Below are 18,058 nucleotides of genomic sequence, written 5' to 3' on the forward strand. Positions count from 1 at the left end.
TGTACAGACAGTAACACCGCTGATCCAGGTTCATACCAACGAAACAAGTACCGGTAGCGTGGCTCATTCGAGTCCTCTCGTTGATGAAGTATAGTGGAAAACACACAAACATTTATATCATCACTTTTCATCTCACTTCACTAACCGCAACTGATCAACGCTAAAAACTACCTTTTACTATTGTATATAACTTTGATGGATGGCACTACATCTACTGTATCTCTCTCTCTCCTCTTCCATTCGTCCTCCACATCATCTTTGATTGTTGTTGTTGTTGATAATCGTACAAATCACTTTGGATTGAGAATTGGAGAAATGATCGTATCCCTCTTTTGGAAGAGACAGATACGATAGGTAAGCTATGGAAAATATGGTTGGAGATGTTATTTATAAGGAACATATGAGATGTGGGGTTTGTCGGGAGATCGGATCGTCGTTGGGGGAGAAGGAGAGTGCTAGGGGTTTTATCAGGTAATGCTGATCCATTTTAATGATTATATAAACCATTTTGGTGATGTTGAGGTTGAGATGAATCCGATTGACCTTTCAATCTAAATTGAGCAAATACAGGAATATGACTAGGTTGACAGGTATATCCAGGTCAGCTCGGAGGTCATCACTTGATTCATGAAGAACAAAGGAAGGAAAAGGGAGTAGAAACTCACTCTGATGGGAAATGAGTGTTTGGGAAACCAACACATTTATCTAAATATTCCCTATCTATATCACCTAGAACGCTGGTGACTTTGATTGATTTATGAGAGTAAAAGATATAATCAATCGCGGCATCGAAAGTAGGAGTGAAATTTGTCATTCTCATTTCACCGAAACTTGCACAAGAAGATCTTAGACCTAATCTATGTTTTAAACCTTTATTCGTATAGGTGCCGTATAAGTGAGACATGAAATCTTCATGATCAGGTGGGATTTCACCAGTTGACAAATAATCATATACCGCTGATCCAGATAACGAATTTAGATCAACACACATGATCAATGGTATATCTCTACCTTTTTCTGACCTTTCATATTTTGGTGGTCCTCTTCCTAAATTGTATTCTGAATCGGCAGATAATTTAGCTGGCAATCTTGAGAAATTTTCAACAATCTTTTCAAGTTCTTCCATCAACATTCCAATTTGTACTAATTTCACATCTCTATATCGATGATCCCAATAAATATGTGAATTTGCAACTAATAATCTAGCTCCTGAAGCTTTGAATTCGAGTGCTGCAACAACAGCGATGTTATCTCGAGACATGACTCGGTTGAACATATCTTCAGTTCGCATGTCTGTCTTGCTAATGGCCAATTGATTGAATTCTACTACTTGAGCTTCGACCAATTGGAATCTGCATGAACAAGCAAAGTATCAGTAATCCTCCCTTGTATTTTACCACAAGCGACTCACCGATCGGCCTTCCAGAACGTAGCACAACCGTCTACAGCTTTTTGCTCATCTGCAGACATTGTTCTAGCTCTCGATCTAGGATAGTGTTGACCTTCATATCCATATTTCTTGAGTTCAGGTAAAAAGTAATCTGCGTATTGCTCACAATCGATCTCTTGGAGACATACGATGTCCGCTGAAGCTTGAGCGATTTCATTCAAAATAGCTTGTTTCCTATACCCCCATTCTAATGCCCAGCTGGGTGTGTAAGAGTATGTTGTTCCAGGAGCGAAAGAATGACAAAGGATATTATATGTTAACACAGTGAACGACTCCTGTTTACCAGATGAAGGTGATGAGACATCAGGTTCGATTTCTATCCAATGCCTGACTGGTGGTTCTGGTCCAAGTGGGCAATTATCTCTCATGTGATGGATCAATCCACTTGTTCCATCCTCTGCTATTATTTTCTTCAATCTATCGTCTAACGGATTTCCTTCTATGCCCAGTGTTTCAAGTTGATATAGAGTACCCAATTCAAACGGTAGAGTGGTGAGGTGGTTGTCGAAAAGTAACAGATCTTTCAATTTGCAAAGAACTCCAATCTCAGATGGGATCGAAGAGAGCTCGTTTGCTGTTGCGTCTAACAGAGTGAGGTGTCGAAGGTTGGATATGGCTGAAGGGATTGAGCTAAGGGCGTTGTGGTTGACGTATAACGAGGTGATGTGGTTAAAGGAGAACAAGGCCGTTGATAGTGTTCTTAGCTTGATACCACCTAAATCAAGACCTGTCCAAGGTTCTGAAGGTTTATCTTCTTCTTTATCGGTTGGCGCAGGGGGTTGAGCAGGTGTAGCTGGGTCGGCATGTTCGCCTCCGGGTGTAGAAGATGGATCGGATGGCGGAGGCGGAGGTGTTATACCTCTATCTGAATCTGCTCGATGGATTGTAAGTGATGTTTGCTTTCGATGTATACCATTCAAGGCGATCGATTGAGAGGATGAAGGTCGGTTGTTAGGATCGGTAATTGTGACAGCTGAGGGTTTATTCGTAGCTCTTGATGATATAGCTGCTGCTCTAGCTCGATGATGCGGTGAGGATGAAAGTCGGGATGACTATGGAACACCCGAACCAGAAAACATAAGTAAGATTGTATATTTCGACTCGATTTCTGTATTTTGCTTACCTCTGCTTTCATCATTTGATGTTGCCAAAATGCTGTCAATGGCATTGAAGGCTCATTACCTCTTGGAGGACTATTCTGTTGACCGCCAACGCCATTTCCACCGAATATACCCATTGAACCATATCCTGAAGGACCATGTCCACCACCTGAACCTGGACCTAATCCACCTGGAGTTGAGCTAGCACCGAAACTTGGATGATGAGAAGGATGACCACCATGGAGATGTACATGATTTGAATGTTGATGATGACCACCATGACCACCACTTCCACCTCCTCCCACACCTCCACCACCGCCACCACCTCCTCCCCCTCCACCGCCTACCGGGGGTGGGTATGATCCTGATAAAGATGGATATCCTCCTGGAGAAGGTAATGGCATTCCTGAAGGTGTAAAAGATGGATGTGAAGGATGTCTACCCCATCCCCTATTTCCTGAATCTCCATTTCCATTACTGTCGTGATGTTTCGATGCTGACGAACCGCCAGTCGCGGCATGTGAAGTTTGTTGATGTGGATAAAACATCCAGATTGGGTATTACACTACTTGCGTCTATAAGTGATCAAAGGTAGTTGAGTAAGCGAAAGGTAGGTTGAACCAATGACAACCGAGATGAGAAGACAGACAGACGAGAGAGATGAGCCAAAATACGAAGAATTGTAGAGTGATATGAGTTGGAATTGATGACATCGAGAGGTAAATTGGGAGTCACAGTACTCACTGTTTTCTATTTGGTATATTGACGACGCTGTTGATAATGATGATGATGATGATGATGATGATAATACAATATCCTTCTTGTGTTTTTCGAGTAAAGGATAAAGTGAAAGGGGCGGTTTCAATTTGCTTTTATTGGTCAGATCTACCATTGACGATCTTGACCGTTCTTCTTCTTCTATATTAGGATAGTGACACAAAGCTTTGGTACTGTCGATTCGGTGCAGTTCGAAAAGGAGAGACAAAACACCTTCGGGGTATTGTAACAGATGCACAAAAGCGAATCGACGTATAGAGTTAGCTAGGGTTGTTCAAGCTTTTGTTGTGATCGGAATTGAAAGCCAAGAACGAGAAGCGACAGTGGGTAGTGTCAGATGGGCTATGATAGTGTCTGCTTTCAAGATGTGGATGATTCAGTATTGTACTGTTTATGATAGAAGGGGGAGAGGTGAGATCTACTCTATCCTATAACTTACAAACTGACGACGATGGGATGGGATTCAATACACCACACGGAAGTAACCGCTCAAATGGGCTTGACTTATGAGACGGAGTTATTCGGTGTTATCAGTGTGTACTGAGGTATGTGGCAGTTGAATGAAATATACAGATGTTAATTGAGTGACTCATATTGTAGTGTTCATGTTTGTTACGTCGTTTGTTTGTTTATTATCGTTTGTGGTGGTCCGTGCGTTTCAACCTGCATCACCTTGACAGATCGTGATTTGTTCATTCGTACTTCTCTCTGTTGGAACATCACTTTCTCTTTGTTGTACTTCACATTCCTCTCTACACATTTGTTCTGTCCATTACTCTCTTTCACATTGCTCAAACACAACAAGCTCTTAGCCCCCACCCACCACAAACAGAGATAGTATCAATCATCATCGAATCAGGAAATCCACCACGAATCATCAACAACGATATCATCCTTTACCATGATGGGTGACAGGTTCATACCCAACAGGGATGAGAGTGATACTCATGCATCATATCGACTCACCAATGATAATCACAAGAAGAACTCAAACCTCAATGTGAATATAGAAGAAACAAAGACCGATGAGACATTCTCACAATTATTGAAAAACGAACTGAATGGATCAGCATATAAAACACCCCCTTCGACACCTACAAAAAAGAGAACATTGAATTTCACAGTTCCTTCTCCATCTCCTTCGTCAAAAGGCAGAACTTATAACAACGGATTGACGAGTGGAGAAGGATTAGATGATATGAGTCATCCTGCTTATAGTCTAAGTCCAGTTGGGAAAGAGAATCAAAAGATATTACTTAGTCCAAGGAAATCAATTAGAACAGTGACGAATACCCCTTTCAAAGTACTCGACGCTCCTGAACTAGTCGTGAGTCTTTCTCCCTCCCTCCCTTTGCTTCTTCCCGCTACAAGAAAAGGATGGTGACTGATGACATGTGCAGGACGACTTCTACCTCAATCTCGTTTCGTGGTCTGCTTCAAACGTCCTCGGTGTCGGTCTCAATTCAAGCGTATACCTCTGGAGTGCACAAACGAGTAAAGTGACCAAACTATGTGATCTGACAAGAGTCTCACCAGATGGTCAGGAAACGAGTGATACCATTACAGGGCTGGAGTGGACGAACAAGGTAAGCTGACGAATCTGTGATGATCGTGATATTGCCTCGCCTGAGCTGATGCAAGCGTCAATCGTAGGGAAGTACACTGGCTATCGGTACAAATAGCGGTTTAGTTGAGATATGGGATGCAGAATATTGCAAACGAATACGGACAATGACAGGTCATACAGGAAGAGTAGGAGCATTAGCATGGAATTCACATATCCTTTCTTCCGGATCAAGAGATCGAACAATCTTGCATCGAGATACAAGAATACCTGATCAATATATAAGAAGATTAGCAGGTCATCATAAACAAGAAGTATGTGGATTAAGATGGAATTCAGATACAGATCAATTAGCTTCAGGAGGAAATGATAACAAGTTATTTGTATGGGGTGGAACGGATGATAAACCTACTTTTAAGTTTGATCAACATAGAGCCGCTGTCAAAGCCATCGCATGGAACCCACATCAAAGAGGTCTATTAGCAAGTGGAGGTGGAACGGCAGATAAGAAAATTAGATTCTGGAATACCTTGACAGGTAATCTGATAAGTGAATCTGAAACTGGATCTCAAGTGAGTTTGTTCTTGTCCAAGAGTATATTGATAGTGGCCCTTTGTCGGTTCGAAGCTGATCATTCGAGCATTCACCACGGAATTAATAGGTCTGCAATCTCATGTGGTCTAGAAATTCCAATGAATTGGTATCAACACATGGATATTCAGGTGGACCAATATCAAATCAAATACATATATGGAAATACCCATCCATGACTCGTATAGCGACTCTGACAGGACACACTTGTAGAGTGTTGTATTTGGCTTTAAGTCCAGATGGTCAAACTATAGTCACAGGAGCAGGAGATGAAACTTTAAGGTTTTGGAACGCATTCCAAAAAGCTAAAGGAGAAGTCGGAAAAAGCTCTGGTCTAGGAGATGGAATGGGATCCGTGGCTAAGATCAGGTAGAACCTATATCATTCATTCGACAACCAATTTAAATCGAGGAGACGAGAGAAGAAAATATCGTGTATCATCAATCAATTCATCCATTCATCCCATCAGTCAACCCATCATTCCATCCATTCCATCAGTCACATCATCGTTCCTTTCGGTCAGTCAGTCAAGTCATCCGTGAATTCATCAAGTAGGTATCAAAGTGTAGATGTATGTACAAGCGTAAGAAGAATATCGTTGTACCTTATTTAGATCTCAATTTCCATCTATTTTATCTTCACTTTAGCTCTTCCATCTTTCTCTAACCCATACTTCCGAATTGTCTCTCTATTCAATCTCTAGGCGAGAGTGAATAAACCTCCACGATGTAACCATTCCCGCCCCTCTTTTTTCTCCTACGTTGCGTTCCCTCCATCCTTCGACCTTCTTAGCGATTTAACCATTTGTACATTACCAACCCATCATACATTGTCTCATGTTGAATAATGCCATGTCCCTATACGATAGATACGATACTATGACCCCTTCATGCAATAAAAATGTCACATTCCGTATGGACGCGGAGCATACTTACCAAGAATACCAATGTCAGCTCTTTGCATTCTTTAGGGAGCAATGCAACGGCAGGTACGTATTTGTTGTTGTTTCTTTGGGCGCCGAGCTGCGAAGAAGGAAGCAAAGATGGAAGACACTAGTATATGGAGAAGACATATGAGAAATGTCTTGTATCAACAAGTAGAGCAGAAGGATCCCGTTCATGCAGATTTATCTAGGACTAATATCCATTCGAACAAGATATTATTTTGATTGCATTCTTCATCGTGTACCATATACCATATACCATATACCATATTAATTGGATATAAACATGTTTTAAGCCATATCGACATCACCAGTGGTCTGTAAACCCATCTCATCAGTTTCATTTAAAGTTTTGTCAATTCGGGTAAACAGACATTACTTACAGCATCTTTAGTCATGAAATTGTCTAATTCTTTATCTAGATCACCTTGAGATGTAGGACCTCTCTTTCCTCCTCTTCCACCTCCACCCGCATTACCACCTCGACCTCTACCAGGACTAATACGACCAATCAGCTTGTGGAGTAGGTGTATCGACGAGCTGACTTACCCTCCTCTTCCTCCTCTGCCGCCTCTTCCAGCATTTGGAGCGTTAGCAGCAGGACCAGAAGGGGCACCACCTTGGATTCTGGAAAGAAGAGATTGACCACTTGCAGCTCCAGCTCCGGCACCTGCACCTGCACCATTGGCGGGTCGAGGACCAGGTCCTCTGGCGACAATAGGTGGTAAAAGTTTAATCGAAATGGTTTGACCTATATTTTGTGAATAAATAGTCATTGATCAGTCAACATCCGAGAAGATTAAGAGACAAATATGAATGTAATACAGGAGAGGTGATGGAATACAAACATACCTTTGGTCATCGCTCCATCGAATTTGTTGATAGCGATCTTGGCCTGTTGGGGAGAAGCGAATTCCATTGTAGCTTCACCTTTTGATCGGCCAGATCGATCGTACTATTTCATTTGGATTTTTGGGACAAACCAACAATTCATCTATTAAACGAGTATAGCACAATGAGCTTTTAAGTTATTTTGTCATTCCAAAACGAGTCTTACACTGAGAGTGGAAACTCACAAAAAAGGAAAGAGAAAGGAAACAGAGCATAAGCATTAATTATATCTCTTTTGTATCCAAGATTATATCGAAAAAAGAATCGAAGGTCTTCTCTTCTTCTTCAACATATTATATCTTCCTTCATCTGAAGACCGAGGTCGAATTGAGATATACAGGTAACCGCGAGGACCACGGGTAAACCCGTTAAATGATAACATTGACGAATCCAATCCGATTTTCGTTTTGATTTCGTTTCTTTCAAAGATGATACAAGTGAGAAAATGAGATTATCCGCTTACACGTATATTAGGACCTTGAACTAAAGTTCCGGCTTGTGAGAATATAGTCTATCAAAGAATTGGATGATCCATCAGTTCTGAGTTTGTATACGCGTACTATCGAGCCTGGAGCATGATTTTTCCCTAAGACCGTGGTGCAATTGTGCTCACCTTTAGATCCGCAGGAGTGACCTCATAGTGTAATCCGATGACTTCGATTCTCGTTGAAATACCAGTAAAAGGGACGCCTGCACCTGCACCTGCATTCGCGTTAAAAGATCTATCACGATCTCCACGATTGTTCTTTGGTCCTTGGAATGCATCATGTACCCATTTCTCGTCGGTTGACCGAGCAGGTGGTCTCTACCGCATCCCAATCATATCAGTCATCATGATACAAAGGTGAGAAGGGAGCGAACATTGATGGACTTACAGCATAAGGTGCATTACCTGATCTTCTCTCATTACCACTACTTACTCGAGGAGCTTTACGTGGTTGTTGAGGAACTGTTTTTCGCTTTTCAGCAGCAATGTCATCGAGAGATTTATCGAGATCCATGTTGGTTGGTTGAATGTTGAGATATGATATAGATGGTTTAGGTGACTGATTATGATATTTGACGTGATGAAGATGTAATGTATAGATAGTTATGAGATGTAGTAGTAGAACGTATCAGAAGATGCTAACGTCACTCCTGATATTTATTACTTACACCCATTTAATGAACCTAGTTTTCCATTTCAGACCCCTTTTATCTTCCCATTCCTTCTTAAACTCGGTACGTACAAGCATAGACTTATTGAGTGTAAAGGTGAGGCGGATGCCATTTTCCCTGGGGCATACCGTCAGCTCAGAATCAGATGTAGACATGCGAACCCGTCTGACAAGAAACTTGAGTACAGCTCGTATTCAGCGTGCGAATGACCTTGTTTGTGGCAATTTGTTGCATTGCCATAATTTCTTTTTTTGGGTTCTTTTCTTGGTTTCTGATCTACTGTCTTTTTCACTCGTTCAATATGACTGTTAAAATGTCCCGTCGGGCTGGTTCATACCGTGCCAAACATCCTCAATGCATATAGACATTGATACTTGTGTAATACTGTACTCGTGTATCACGCCACAATCGCCTCAAACACAAAATCCTATTGACTAAAGGTTCTTACACCACTTCAAACGTTGGAGTAATCATCTTCGTGCAGGAAGACGTTAACCCGCGTCTCGGGATAAGTGGGTGAGTCAGAAACAGCATCTATTAGATTAAGCTTTCTGACCTCCCTAGTCACCGCATCTCGAAATTCCTGTGGAAGGGTTGAAACGATTTCTCTGACTTTTGAGACTACTTGCTGCGTGTCCTGAGTTGAGGATGAGTCGGAAACGTAACTTCCACGTGCTGCGTGTCTTTGTGTGTTTTGAGCATGGACACACGCCAAGACAGAGTTAGCGATACTCCATGCGGATACATTGTTCTCACTGTGAGTGGACTCAGAAGCATTCGTAGCTATCAAACGGTCTAGTTTGGAGAGGAGTAATGTGGTCGTTGAAGCTTGACCAATACTAGGTGCTGAGGTAAAGCATGAAGCTCCTGACGGTACGTCGGTAATCGGGAAAGACATCGTGAAGCTATACAATAGTAAGAGTTCGAATAAGTTGCTGTAACGATTTGTAGAAGGAGTGAATGACTTGGGATTGTAACGCGAGTGAAATCAGTTCTCATACACTCTAGACACTTATATAGGCCACATACATCTTCATGCTATGACACATCTCCGCCGAGCAAGTAACAATATCTTTTCCTCCTGGAGCCGCTCGGAAGCCGTTGATAATCCATTCTTCAACCGCTTTTTCCGATATATGGAATCACTGATCCCCGCCTCGAGATCAAAGGATGGTAAAGTAGTTTTCATCGTGAATTATCGAATAAGAAAGGTGATGGTGATGCCGCCATGTCCCTTTCACTCTTTCTACAACTCCGTTCACCTTCTTTCTCCCTGATCAAGTTTCAAATCACCCTCGTGTCAAAGGATAATCCATGAGTGATTTATTCCATCTATTTCATCTATTTCATCTATGTCATATAAGTCATCTATTTCACTTACATTGTTGCAAGTCATGCTGTTTGCTACTGCGCATCAATGTGCCTGAATCTTCTATATTGGATCGGTACTGCTTTCACTCATGGCTGCATATCTTCACAATCAGCATCCTCTCTAAGAGAAGAGTCAGGCTCGAGTATTGTTATCTTATATCCGCTGAGCGTCGTGAAAATACAATTCCATTTTCAATAATTCGCCACCACAAAAGCTATCCTATCCTCGTGCCTGAAATATACGCGTCTCGGAATGATATGTTGCAAAGTCAAATCAAGAACATGACTTACTGCTTCTCTGTCTTCATTGCATTTATCAATTCACCACTTCATCGTCTGCACCGCTGGCAGACTTTTCGTCAACATGACAGTAGACATGTCTCCCTCACCAGATCCGCTAGCTTTGAATGGGATACCAGAGAACGATGAAATGGGAGATTGCATTATCGTCTCGAATACTTCTCCTAAACTTGCTGCAGGACGTAATAGTCAAGCTTCCAATTCTAATTCCAATTCCACTTCCACTTCCACTTCAACGTTTACACCGACGAAAAGTCGTGTTCAGCCAGTAGTAGAGATAGTAACACCTCGAAAGAGGAAAAAGATGGATAACGAGAATGGATCGACACCAGCCAAGAGAACTCCTACTACAGCTATCAAAGGGTCTAAAACTCCCTCTAGAGCAAGTCCCACACCTAATGGAAAAGTCAAAGCGACCCCACTGTCAAGCAGAATACCTCATCAAATAAGTACCACACCGAGTAGGAAATCTACGCCAACAAATCATGCCTCAAACTCTAGGATAAAAGGTACACCTACATTAGCATCAAATTTATCAAAACAATTGCCGACTCCTTCCCCCATACTGAATGGTTCAAGTAGAAAAAAACCTAGGATATCTTCACCTGATATAGCGAAGACGCTGACTTTCGATGATGAAATATTTGAGACACCTCTTTCTGGATCTGGATCAGGATCAATGAAAGACGATGTCAGTAGACTTACTTTCTTAGCTAATGAAGCTATGAAAAGACAGAGAGAAGCTAGAAATTTCATTTATAATGGAGAAGCTAGTGCTCCGAAATTGACTCGATCAGGTAGAGTAGTAGGACAAGATGTGACAGGGACTGAAAGTGAAGAATTAGATGAATATGGTGGAAAACAAGATGATATAAGTATAAATCCAATGGGAGTACAAGCTCCCTTAATACCGGATATTGAAGTGAGGACGGAAATGGATCAAGATATACGTATGGATAATGAGACTGAACAAGGACAAATCAATACGGGTATAACTATACCTATTTCTGTGAAATCGTATTTGAAACATGTACTAGGAACTATCACTTCTCACAACATCAATAGAAATCCGCCACCATTCGCCGAAGAAAGTAAGAATGAACCGTTAACGGGATTAATCAATCTGTTAAAAGGAACTGTGGAAAGGGGCGAAGGGAACAGTGCACTTGTAGTAGGACCGAGAGGAGTAGGAAAGACAAGAGTGAGCTATCATAAGAATGTTATCCCATTTCGGACATGCTGACTTCGCCCAGACTGTCGCTCGGGCACTCAACCTCCTCCCTTCTACATCCAAGACCTCGCCTATCGTAGTCCAGCTGTCCGGACTCGCTCAGACCAACGATCGTTTGGCAATTCGGGAGATGGGAAGACAGATCGCTGAAGCTGAAGGTAGAAAGGCTGAAACTCAGGAAGACGATGTAGAAGAGGATGGCAACGAAGAGGTATGTGTGTAGCAGGTGAAGACAGTCACGATACTAACCTTGTTTGGGTTCATCAAGGAATACGCCCCAACAACCCTTCCTTCTCATCTGCTCGCCCTGCTAACTCAGCCATCACCGAGGGCTATTATAATAATCATCGAAGAGTTTGATTTGTTTACGGAACATGCTAGACAAGCTTTGCTGTATTGTCTTTGTGAGCCAATATGAGCGTGTATTTGTTGGTCATGACTGATTGATTTGTACAACGTAGTGGATGTGGTGCAGAGTATCAAGACTGGACCTGTGGAGACAACTGGTAGAGGTGTGGCTGTAATAGGTGTCACCACTCGAGTTGTACGTATCGGGTAACACCAGCTGACAATCAATGTAAGCTTACTCTGATATGCTTCCAGGATACCCTGCTTTTACTCGAAAAACGAGTCAAATCCCGATTCTCCCATCGAACGTTCCGTATACCCTCACCACTCTCGTCAGAAGGTATGGGCTGGTTAAAGCTTCTCAAGAGTGTATTGATCCCACCATACGAAACATCTATGGGTGCAGAAGGTAAAATATGGTATGAAGACTGGCAGTTTGCTGTGGAAGTGAGTGTTTGATCTTGTAGCTGGTGTATAGAAGTGAAGAAGGAGGAGGGCATACTGATCAAGATTACTTCAGATGTTATTAGGAGAAGAGCGAATCAAAAGGAATCTGGATCGATTGGTAGGACTGACTACTGATGTCAGGACTCTATATCGGCCATTCGTAAGCCTCGTTACAGCGATTCACGAGCGATGACAGATCGATTAGCTGAATCAATTTCCCTCATTCAGATCCTCCCGATTAATGAAGTTCTCAGTTCTCGATGCGATTTCCTCTCCGTACCCGTTATAGCAAATAGTGTTCTTGCTCAAGTCGATAATGCGGGCTGGGGACTTCAATTGACAAAGTTACGAGGTCAGTAGCTCTGATCTCATTTGAACTCATTCATGTAAGCTAACGGTAAACCGTCGAAAGGTCTACCTCACCCTGCTTTTGGAGTGTTGATTATAGCGAAACATCTATGTTATGCCGGAAGAGAGGAATTCAATTTCGCTCAAGTCGAAGAGGAATACCTTCGATTCTCAAGGACAAAATTAGTTGGTAGTGGAAAAGTCCGATGGCCAATCGGCATATTGAGATCCGTAAGTATCAATGTTCCCTTAACGGGTCTACCCTAACCAATCAAGTTCATATGGTATATGGCGCTAATTACACGAAAACATATCAGGCGTTTGACCAATTGTTGAAATTATCATTGTTGGTTCCAGCAAGTAACATAAGCGTGAAACCACAATTCACAAAAGTTAGATGTACATTATCACCTCATGAGATTGTAGGTTGGTTCAAAGGTGAAGGAGCGAATATACTTGGCCCGGAATTAGGTAATTGGGGTCGAATGATGGGTGGTCATGCGTGAATGATCATTGCGTTGTAATGTGTGGACTCGCATATCGGTGTCTATAGTGTACTTGCATACAGTCTTTGTAGCACTAGCATTGATGCATTATGTTGTAAGAGTGGCTATTGCTTATCAGAGCTTCACATGACAGGATTGTATATCGAAAAGGTGGAGATGCCCGCCTGTCTTCGAAGACCGCATTGATCACATCAACACGGATCTTGATGAATGGATATTCTCATAAACCTTTTCAATCCTCTTCTACTCATTCAACAAACGATAAAGTATAGTCAATATGGCATCCAAGGCTCTCAGCACTGAGAAAATAGCTTTCATCGAAGCTGCTATCGAACACGGTGTTTTATTATTTGGTGAATTTACTTTGAAATCTGGTCGGTGAGTTGAAATTCTCTTATCTTTTTGCTAAATTCATGAAGATGACTGCTGACTTTCACGTACCATATCTTCTCCAAAACCCCCACCAATGATTATTTCATCTCATGCCATAATCGATAATCACTGTTCTGCTCTACCTTGTGCACTCGCAGAATATCCCCATACTTCTTCAACGCAGGATTACTGTACACCGGTTCACTATTATCTTCAACATCCAAAGCGTACGCCAAGATATTGACCACATCAAGAATACCTGAATTCGACGTCCTTTTCGGTCCTGCATATAAAGGTATTGCTCTTGCTGCTATCACAGCCGTTGATCTAAGTAGGGATGGAAGGGAAGTTGGATTTGCTTATAACAGGAAGGAAAAGAAGGATGTGAGTTTATCTTTATGTTTAAGAGTTGATAGTATGCTTTGCTAATGATGCGATTGACCTTCAATCAATCTCTATCGTTTTCGTTGTTGTCGATATGACTTCTCATTGTAATTGAATACCCTCATTCCCACTTGCACTCACCCCGTGACCAACTGGTTACCTGACTCTCACGATCACAGCACGGAGAAGGGGGTTCACTAGTTGGGGCTCCCCTGAAAGGTCGAATAGTCATAATAGACGATGTATTGACAAAAGGAACAGCTATACGAGAAGCTATAGCCATACTCAAAACACAACCCGAAGCTGATTTAGTGGGTATAGTCCAACTTGTAGATAGACAAGAAAGAGGGCAAAGTGGTAAATCTACTGTCCAAGAAGTAGAAGAAGAATTCAAGATACCTGTTGAACCAATCATCAACTTGGAAGATATAATAGCTTATTTGGAAAATAAAGGTACTTATTCAAAAGAACTGGAATCTATCAAAGAATACAGAAAATCATATGGTATCGGTGCTTAAAAAGTTAACAAAGTAACCAAAGATGTCAAATAGAGGAGAGTTGTATTGATATGATCGGTATAAGGAGACTATATAGATGAAGATGCATGCTTGTGTGTCAACGATTAGTAATATATATTTCAGAGTGGAATTGACGGGACTCTGACGAAGATCGATTCACCATGCCTGGGATCTCTTGCCATCCTTTGAGATCACACCGTTAAGGGTATCCTTCAACCTTGCAGAACAAAGGATGTCTTTTTAGGGGGAAGCTGAGAGAGCTAGTATTGTGTACATAGTACAAAACAACAGACTGACACACATCGTACATCATCAACATCATACGTCAAGTTATCCTCTCTTGCTCTTTTTGTTGACATTGGATCAAAGCCTGTGTCGAACAGTATCCCATCTAGTATGGTTCAAGCGCCAACACAGAACCACCATCAGGTTTCCTCACAGAGTAGGGATCCATACTTGGATTTCCTTGATGGAAGTTTGATACCTTCTTTACCCATTGCGGGGGGTAGAGTAGGACATCAAGAACTGATGGGAATGGGTCTCGGCATGAATCGTCCTCCTCAGCCAATCATCGTTTCACCTCCGAATCCTCAACTACCTTATGCAGGATTACCATATACCCGACCTCCTCCTCAACAAGGTAATAATGGACTACCGCCTCGAATCTCTTCAGGTGGATTACAACCTGGTATGGTGATCCGAAGTTCGTCAGAAGGCAAAAAACCTCATCCCCCTTATATTTCGGGAATGAGGGGACATATGCAAACTCATTCGATATCCAATGTCCGAACATCTCCTGATGAAGTAGAGAACAAGTCGGAAAGACCATTGTTGAAAAGATCAGGATCGTTTGGTCAACTCGCCGCATCTGACTTTCGAAAAGGTCCTACAGGGAAATACGGACATGGTCACGGAAGAACGGCTTCAGAATCAACAATAATCGATATCCCCCATTCCCTCATCCCTTGTTCAGGTCATGATCCCCATCCCGATAAGCGAAGAACGACAAACCTGCATCACTCCATATCAGATTCAGCTGTACGTTCAACACCTCTAAACACCCATAACCCTTCACTAAGTGATTCTGAGATTAATGGGATCAGACTTGGTTCTATGAAAGATACGCCTCCAATCACCTATTTATTAGATATCTTACATTCATTGATACCACCCGAAAGATCATTGAATTCACCTCCGCCATCTTCAGACAGTAGGATACTTCATCCATTAAGTATATTGACTCCAATGTCCATCATATTAGAAGCGTTAGTCATCGAAAGAACAATATTACAATCACAATCACAAGATCAAGATCAGAATCAAGAGGAAGACTGTTGTATCATCCAACTGCCATTATTGATCAATGCAACGAGTTTTCATTTGGAACAGGGTGAATTGGATTGGTCAATAATGAGATGGTATATATTAACATTAGGTCAATTGCTAAATAACCTATTACCATTCCTTCAAGAGATCGAACTGAAAGAGAGTGGATTATCGAAACAAGATGAAGAGATGATCAATGATCTGATGAAATCTATAAGGGCATACGTTGGAAAGATGAAAAAGGTCTTTGGTGAGATAGCTGGTTTGTACGTTGATAACTACAGCTTTATAAGAGGTTTTTGGTCTGAAGAAGGAATGAAAGATGGTGCTCAAGAAGTAGGTAGATGGGGTGATTGGTTTGATGCTTGATCAGAACGAGAACAGGTATAATCTTTCACTTATGCATACTTGGGATTTAGTACGTTCTATATCGCAAGGGTGAATAGAAAACCTTGACCAGGTGAAACGGATGTCACCGCCAAATCGATCATGTCGGCGTTAATTACTCCTATATCTTATATCCGATTTGCCACAGCAGAAGCTCGGTGGATTCTCCGCCTCTCTCCTCCTGCACTTCTCTTTTTATGTGTATGTATGCTCAAGCCCAGCCGACTGAACACCCACACCATATACTGGACAAACCCTGGGCTTTACTCACACCGTACAGTGTACTCACACCGTACACACACTCTCTCACACTCACTCCTCTCCACCGCTCACTCCTCTCACCGTTGGGTCTATTACTTGAAAAATCAATCAACCTCAATATTTCTCTTTTCTTCTTAGCCATCAAAATTCAAGTGAGTATACTCGACCATCTACCATCCATTCATCAGTGATTAGTCCCAAGCAGCGACAGAAGGATTGAAAGGGGATCACAGAAAGACAAGGAATAGAGGAAGAAATTTTAGGATAGAAAAGAAAAGAAAAGAGAAAATATCGCTCGCTGCTTGGGATCATATCTGATCATCTATCTTCGACCAATTCTTCATCCCAACTAAAACTAATATTGTTCTCTCGTTATCAGAATGGGTATCACTCGAGATTCGCGCCACAAGCGCTCTGCTTCGGGAGCTCGAAGAGCACACTAGTGAGTCCTTTCAACCTGTGCCAATAAGAAACAAAGGTCGTCAAAGGTATATATGGATAGGTGTTGACAAGAGTGTTTGTTCGTTTAGCCGAAAGAAGAGAAAGTTTGAGTTGGGTAGACAACCAGCCATGACCAAGCTCGACTCTTCAAAGAGAATTCACGAAGTTCGAGTTCGAGGTGGTAACACCAAATACAGAGCTCTCAGACTCGATTCTGGTAACTTTGCTTGGGGTTCCGAACACGTAACTAGAAAAACTAGATTGCTCACTGTCGTGAGTGTCTATTTCTTTGTTATCTTGCCTATTGACTACGGATAGACGGGGATATCATAAAATGTGATGAGCAGAGCATACGTTGAGATGAAAGGTTGGTCGGAACACAAAGTCGATATAGGAGGGAGGGGATTATGGAAACCCAATTGTCGTCAACGAGGTCATATGCTAAACAATTTTTCTTCCTTCAGCGATACAACGCCACCAACAACGAGCTTCTCCGAACCCAAACTCTTGTCAAATCTGCTATCGTAGATGTTGACGCTACCCCCTTCCGACAATGGTACGAGGCTCACGTGAGTATCTACTATGCGCTTCTTTTCTACCATGGGCATTGTCACTGACGGGAAACATAATGTTATATAGTACGCCCAACCCGTTGCCAAAGGTGGTAAATCAACTGTCGAATCTACCGAAGAGAAGAAACAATCCAACCACGTCAAGAGAGTTCTCGAAGAGCGAAAGAAGGATGCCAAGATTGATCCCATCCTTGAAGCTCAATTCAGAGCCGGTCGATTACTTGCCATCATCACTTCTCGACCTGGTCAATCAGGACGAGCAGATGGTTACATTCTCGAAGGTAAGGAATTGGAGTTCTACAACAGAAAACTTCAAGTCCGAAAGGCCAAGCACGCTGCTTAAACAAATTTACACCCCGAAAGACATGGAGGTTTATTAGTTTGGGTATCACGTGTGTAGAAGTCTTTTGTAATACTGGAGATGGATATGACTTTTTTTCTCGGCAAATGGTCAATCGAACTGGTCGCATTGGTTCGCAATTATTGGTTGGCACTCTCACTGATGTATGCTGATTAACGATCAGTGATTTGAGAGCTTGCAAACGATGATGTGACCAGCGGTTCGACGGTCAACCAAGACGTCAACGGCATAAGCTGGTCAGACATTCCACACCCCAACTTCCTACCAATATCGACAACACCTTTAAAGTATCGTGACCGTTGAGACGGCAGAGTGAACAAATGCACCCGATGCATTGTTCCATACTGATTGAAGTACAAGTTCTCTCATATATAACACTCATCCCGCCAAGCGTCGATACGATAAATCCGG

At 42.1% G+C, this 18,058-nt stretch overlaps 8 protein-coding genes across 8 annotated transcripts; 5 read left to right on the forward strand and 3 right to left on the reverse strand.

Annotated features, from left to right (window-relative positions):
- Positions 1–487: 487 nt before the first annotated feature.
- IL334_007007 (uncharacterized protein) lies at positions 488–3,098 on the reverse strand (the record flags this gene model as incomplete). The annotated part of the gene is made up of 4 exons (XM_062938702.1): positions 488–578; positions 666–1,352; positions 1,412–2,502; positions 2,574–3,098. The coding sequence occupies 4 exons, from the start codon at positions 3,096–3,098 to the stop codon at positions 488–490; spliced, it is 2,394 nt and encodes a 797-aa protein (XP_062794753.1).
- Positions 3,099–4,228: 1,130 nt separating this feature from the next.
- Positions 4,229–5,855, forward strand: IL334_007008 (uncharacterized protein; the record flags this gene model as incomplete). Its single annotated transcript, XM_062938703.1, has 4 exons — positions 4,229–4,654; positions 4,728–4,913; positions 4,981–5,463; positions 5,553–5,855. 4 exons carry the CDS (start codon positions 4,229–4,231, stop codon positions 5,853–5,855), a joined length of 1,398 nt encoding a protein of 465 aa, XP_062794754.1.
- An 861-nt stretch (positions 5,856–6,716) lies between these two features.
- IL334_007009 (uncharacterized protein) lies at positions 6,717–8,317 on the reverse strand (the record flags this gene model as incomplete). Its single annotated transcript, XM_062938704.1, has 7 exons — positions 6,717–6,743; positions 6,809–6,923; positions 6,975–7,176; positions 7,278–7,380; positions 7,780–7,827; positions 7,930–8,121; positions 8,192–8,317. The coding sequence occupies 7 exons, from the start codon at positions 8,315–8,317 to the stop codon at positions 6,717–6,719; spliced, it is 813 nt and encodes a 270-aa protein (XP_062794755.1).
- Positions 8,318–8,928: 611 nt separating this feature from the next.
- Positions 8,929–9,372, reverse strand: IL334_007010 (uncharacterized protein; the record flags this gene model as incomplete). Its single annotated transcript, XM_062938705.1, has 1 exon — positions 8,929–9,372. The coding sequence occupies one exon, from the start codon at positions 9,370–9,372 to the stop codon at positions 8,929–8,931; it is 444 nt and encodes a 147-aa protein (XP_062794756.1).
- An 837-nt stretch (positions 9,373–10,209) lies between these two features.
- IL334_007011 (uncharacterized protein) lies at positions 10,210–13,025 on the forward strand (the record flags this gene model as incomplete). Its single annotated transcript, XM_062938706.1, has 9 exons — positions 10,210–11,346; positions 11,399–11,587; positions 11,645–11,780; positions 11,838–11,920; positions 11,980–12,171; positions 12,245–12,331; positions 12,400–12,523; positions 12,584–12,750; positions 12,837–13,025. The coding sequence occupies 9 exons, from the start codon at positions 10,210–10,212 to the stop codon at positions 13,023–13,025; spliced, it is 2,304 nt and encodes a 767-aa protein (XP_062794757.1).
- A 277-nt stretch (positions 13,026–13,302) lies between these two features.
- Positions 13,303–14,299, forward strand: IL334_007012 (orotate phosphoribosyltransferase; the record flags this gene model as incomplete). The annotated part of the gene is made up of 3 exons (XM_062938707.1): positions 13,303–13,403; positions 13,556–13,781; positions 13,961–14,299. The coding sequence occupies 3 exons, from the start codon at positions 13,303–13,305 to the stop codon at positions 14,297–14,299; spliced, it is 666 nt and encodes a 221-aa protein (XP_062794758.1).
- Positions 14,300–14,695: 396 nt separating this feature from the next.
- Positions 14,696–15,994, forward strand: IL334_007013 (uncharacterized protein; the record flags this gene model as incomplete). Its single annotated transcript, XM_062938708.1, has 1 exon — positions 14,696–15,994. The coding sequence occupies one exon, from the start codon at positions 14,696–14,698 to the stop codon at positions 15,992–15,994; it is 1,299 nt and encodes a 432-aa protein (XP_062794759.1).
- Positions 15,995–16,653: 659 nt separating this feature from the next.
- IL334_007014 (ribosomal protein S8.e) lies at positions 16,654–17,629 on the forward strand (the record flags this gene model as incomplete). The annotated part of the gene is made up of 4 exons (XM_062938709.1): positions 16,654–16,715; positions 16,804–16,987; positions 17,179–17,283; positions 17,354–17,629. The coding sequence occupies 4 exons, from the start codon at positions 16,654–16,656 to the stop codon at positions 17,627–17,629; spliced, it is 627 nt and encodes a 208-aa protein (XP_062794760.1).
- Between the last annotated feature and the right edge of the window lie 429 nt (positions 17,630–18,058).

Source organism: Kwoniella shivajii, chromosome 10 (genome assembly GCF_035658355.1).
Source record: "Kwoniella shivajii chromosome 10, complete sequence".
Taxonomy (NCBI): Eukaryota; Fungi; Basidiomycota; class Tremellomycetes; order Tremellales; family Cryptococcaceae; genus Kwoniella; species Kwoniella shivajii.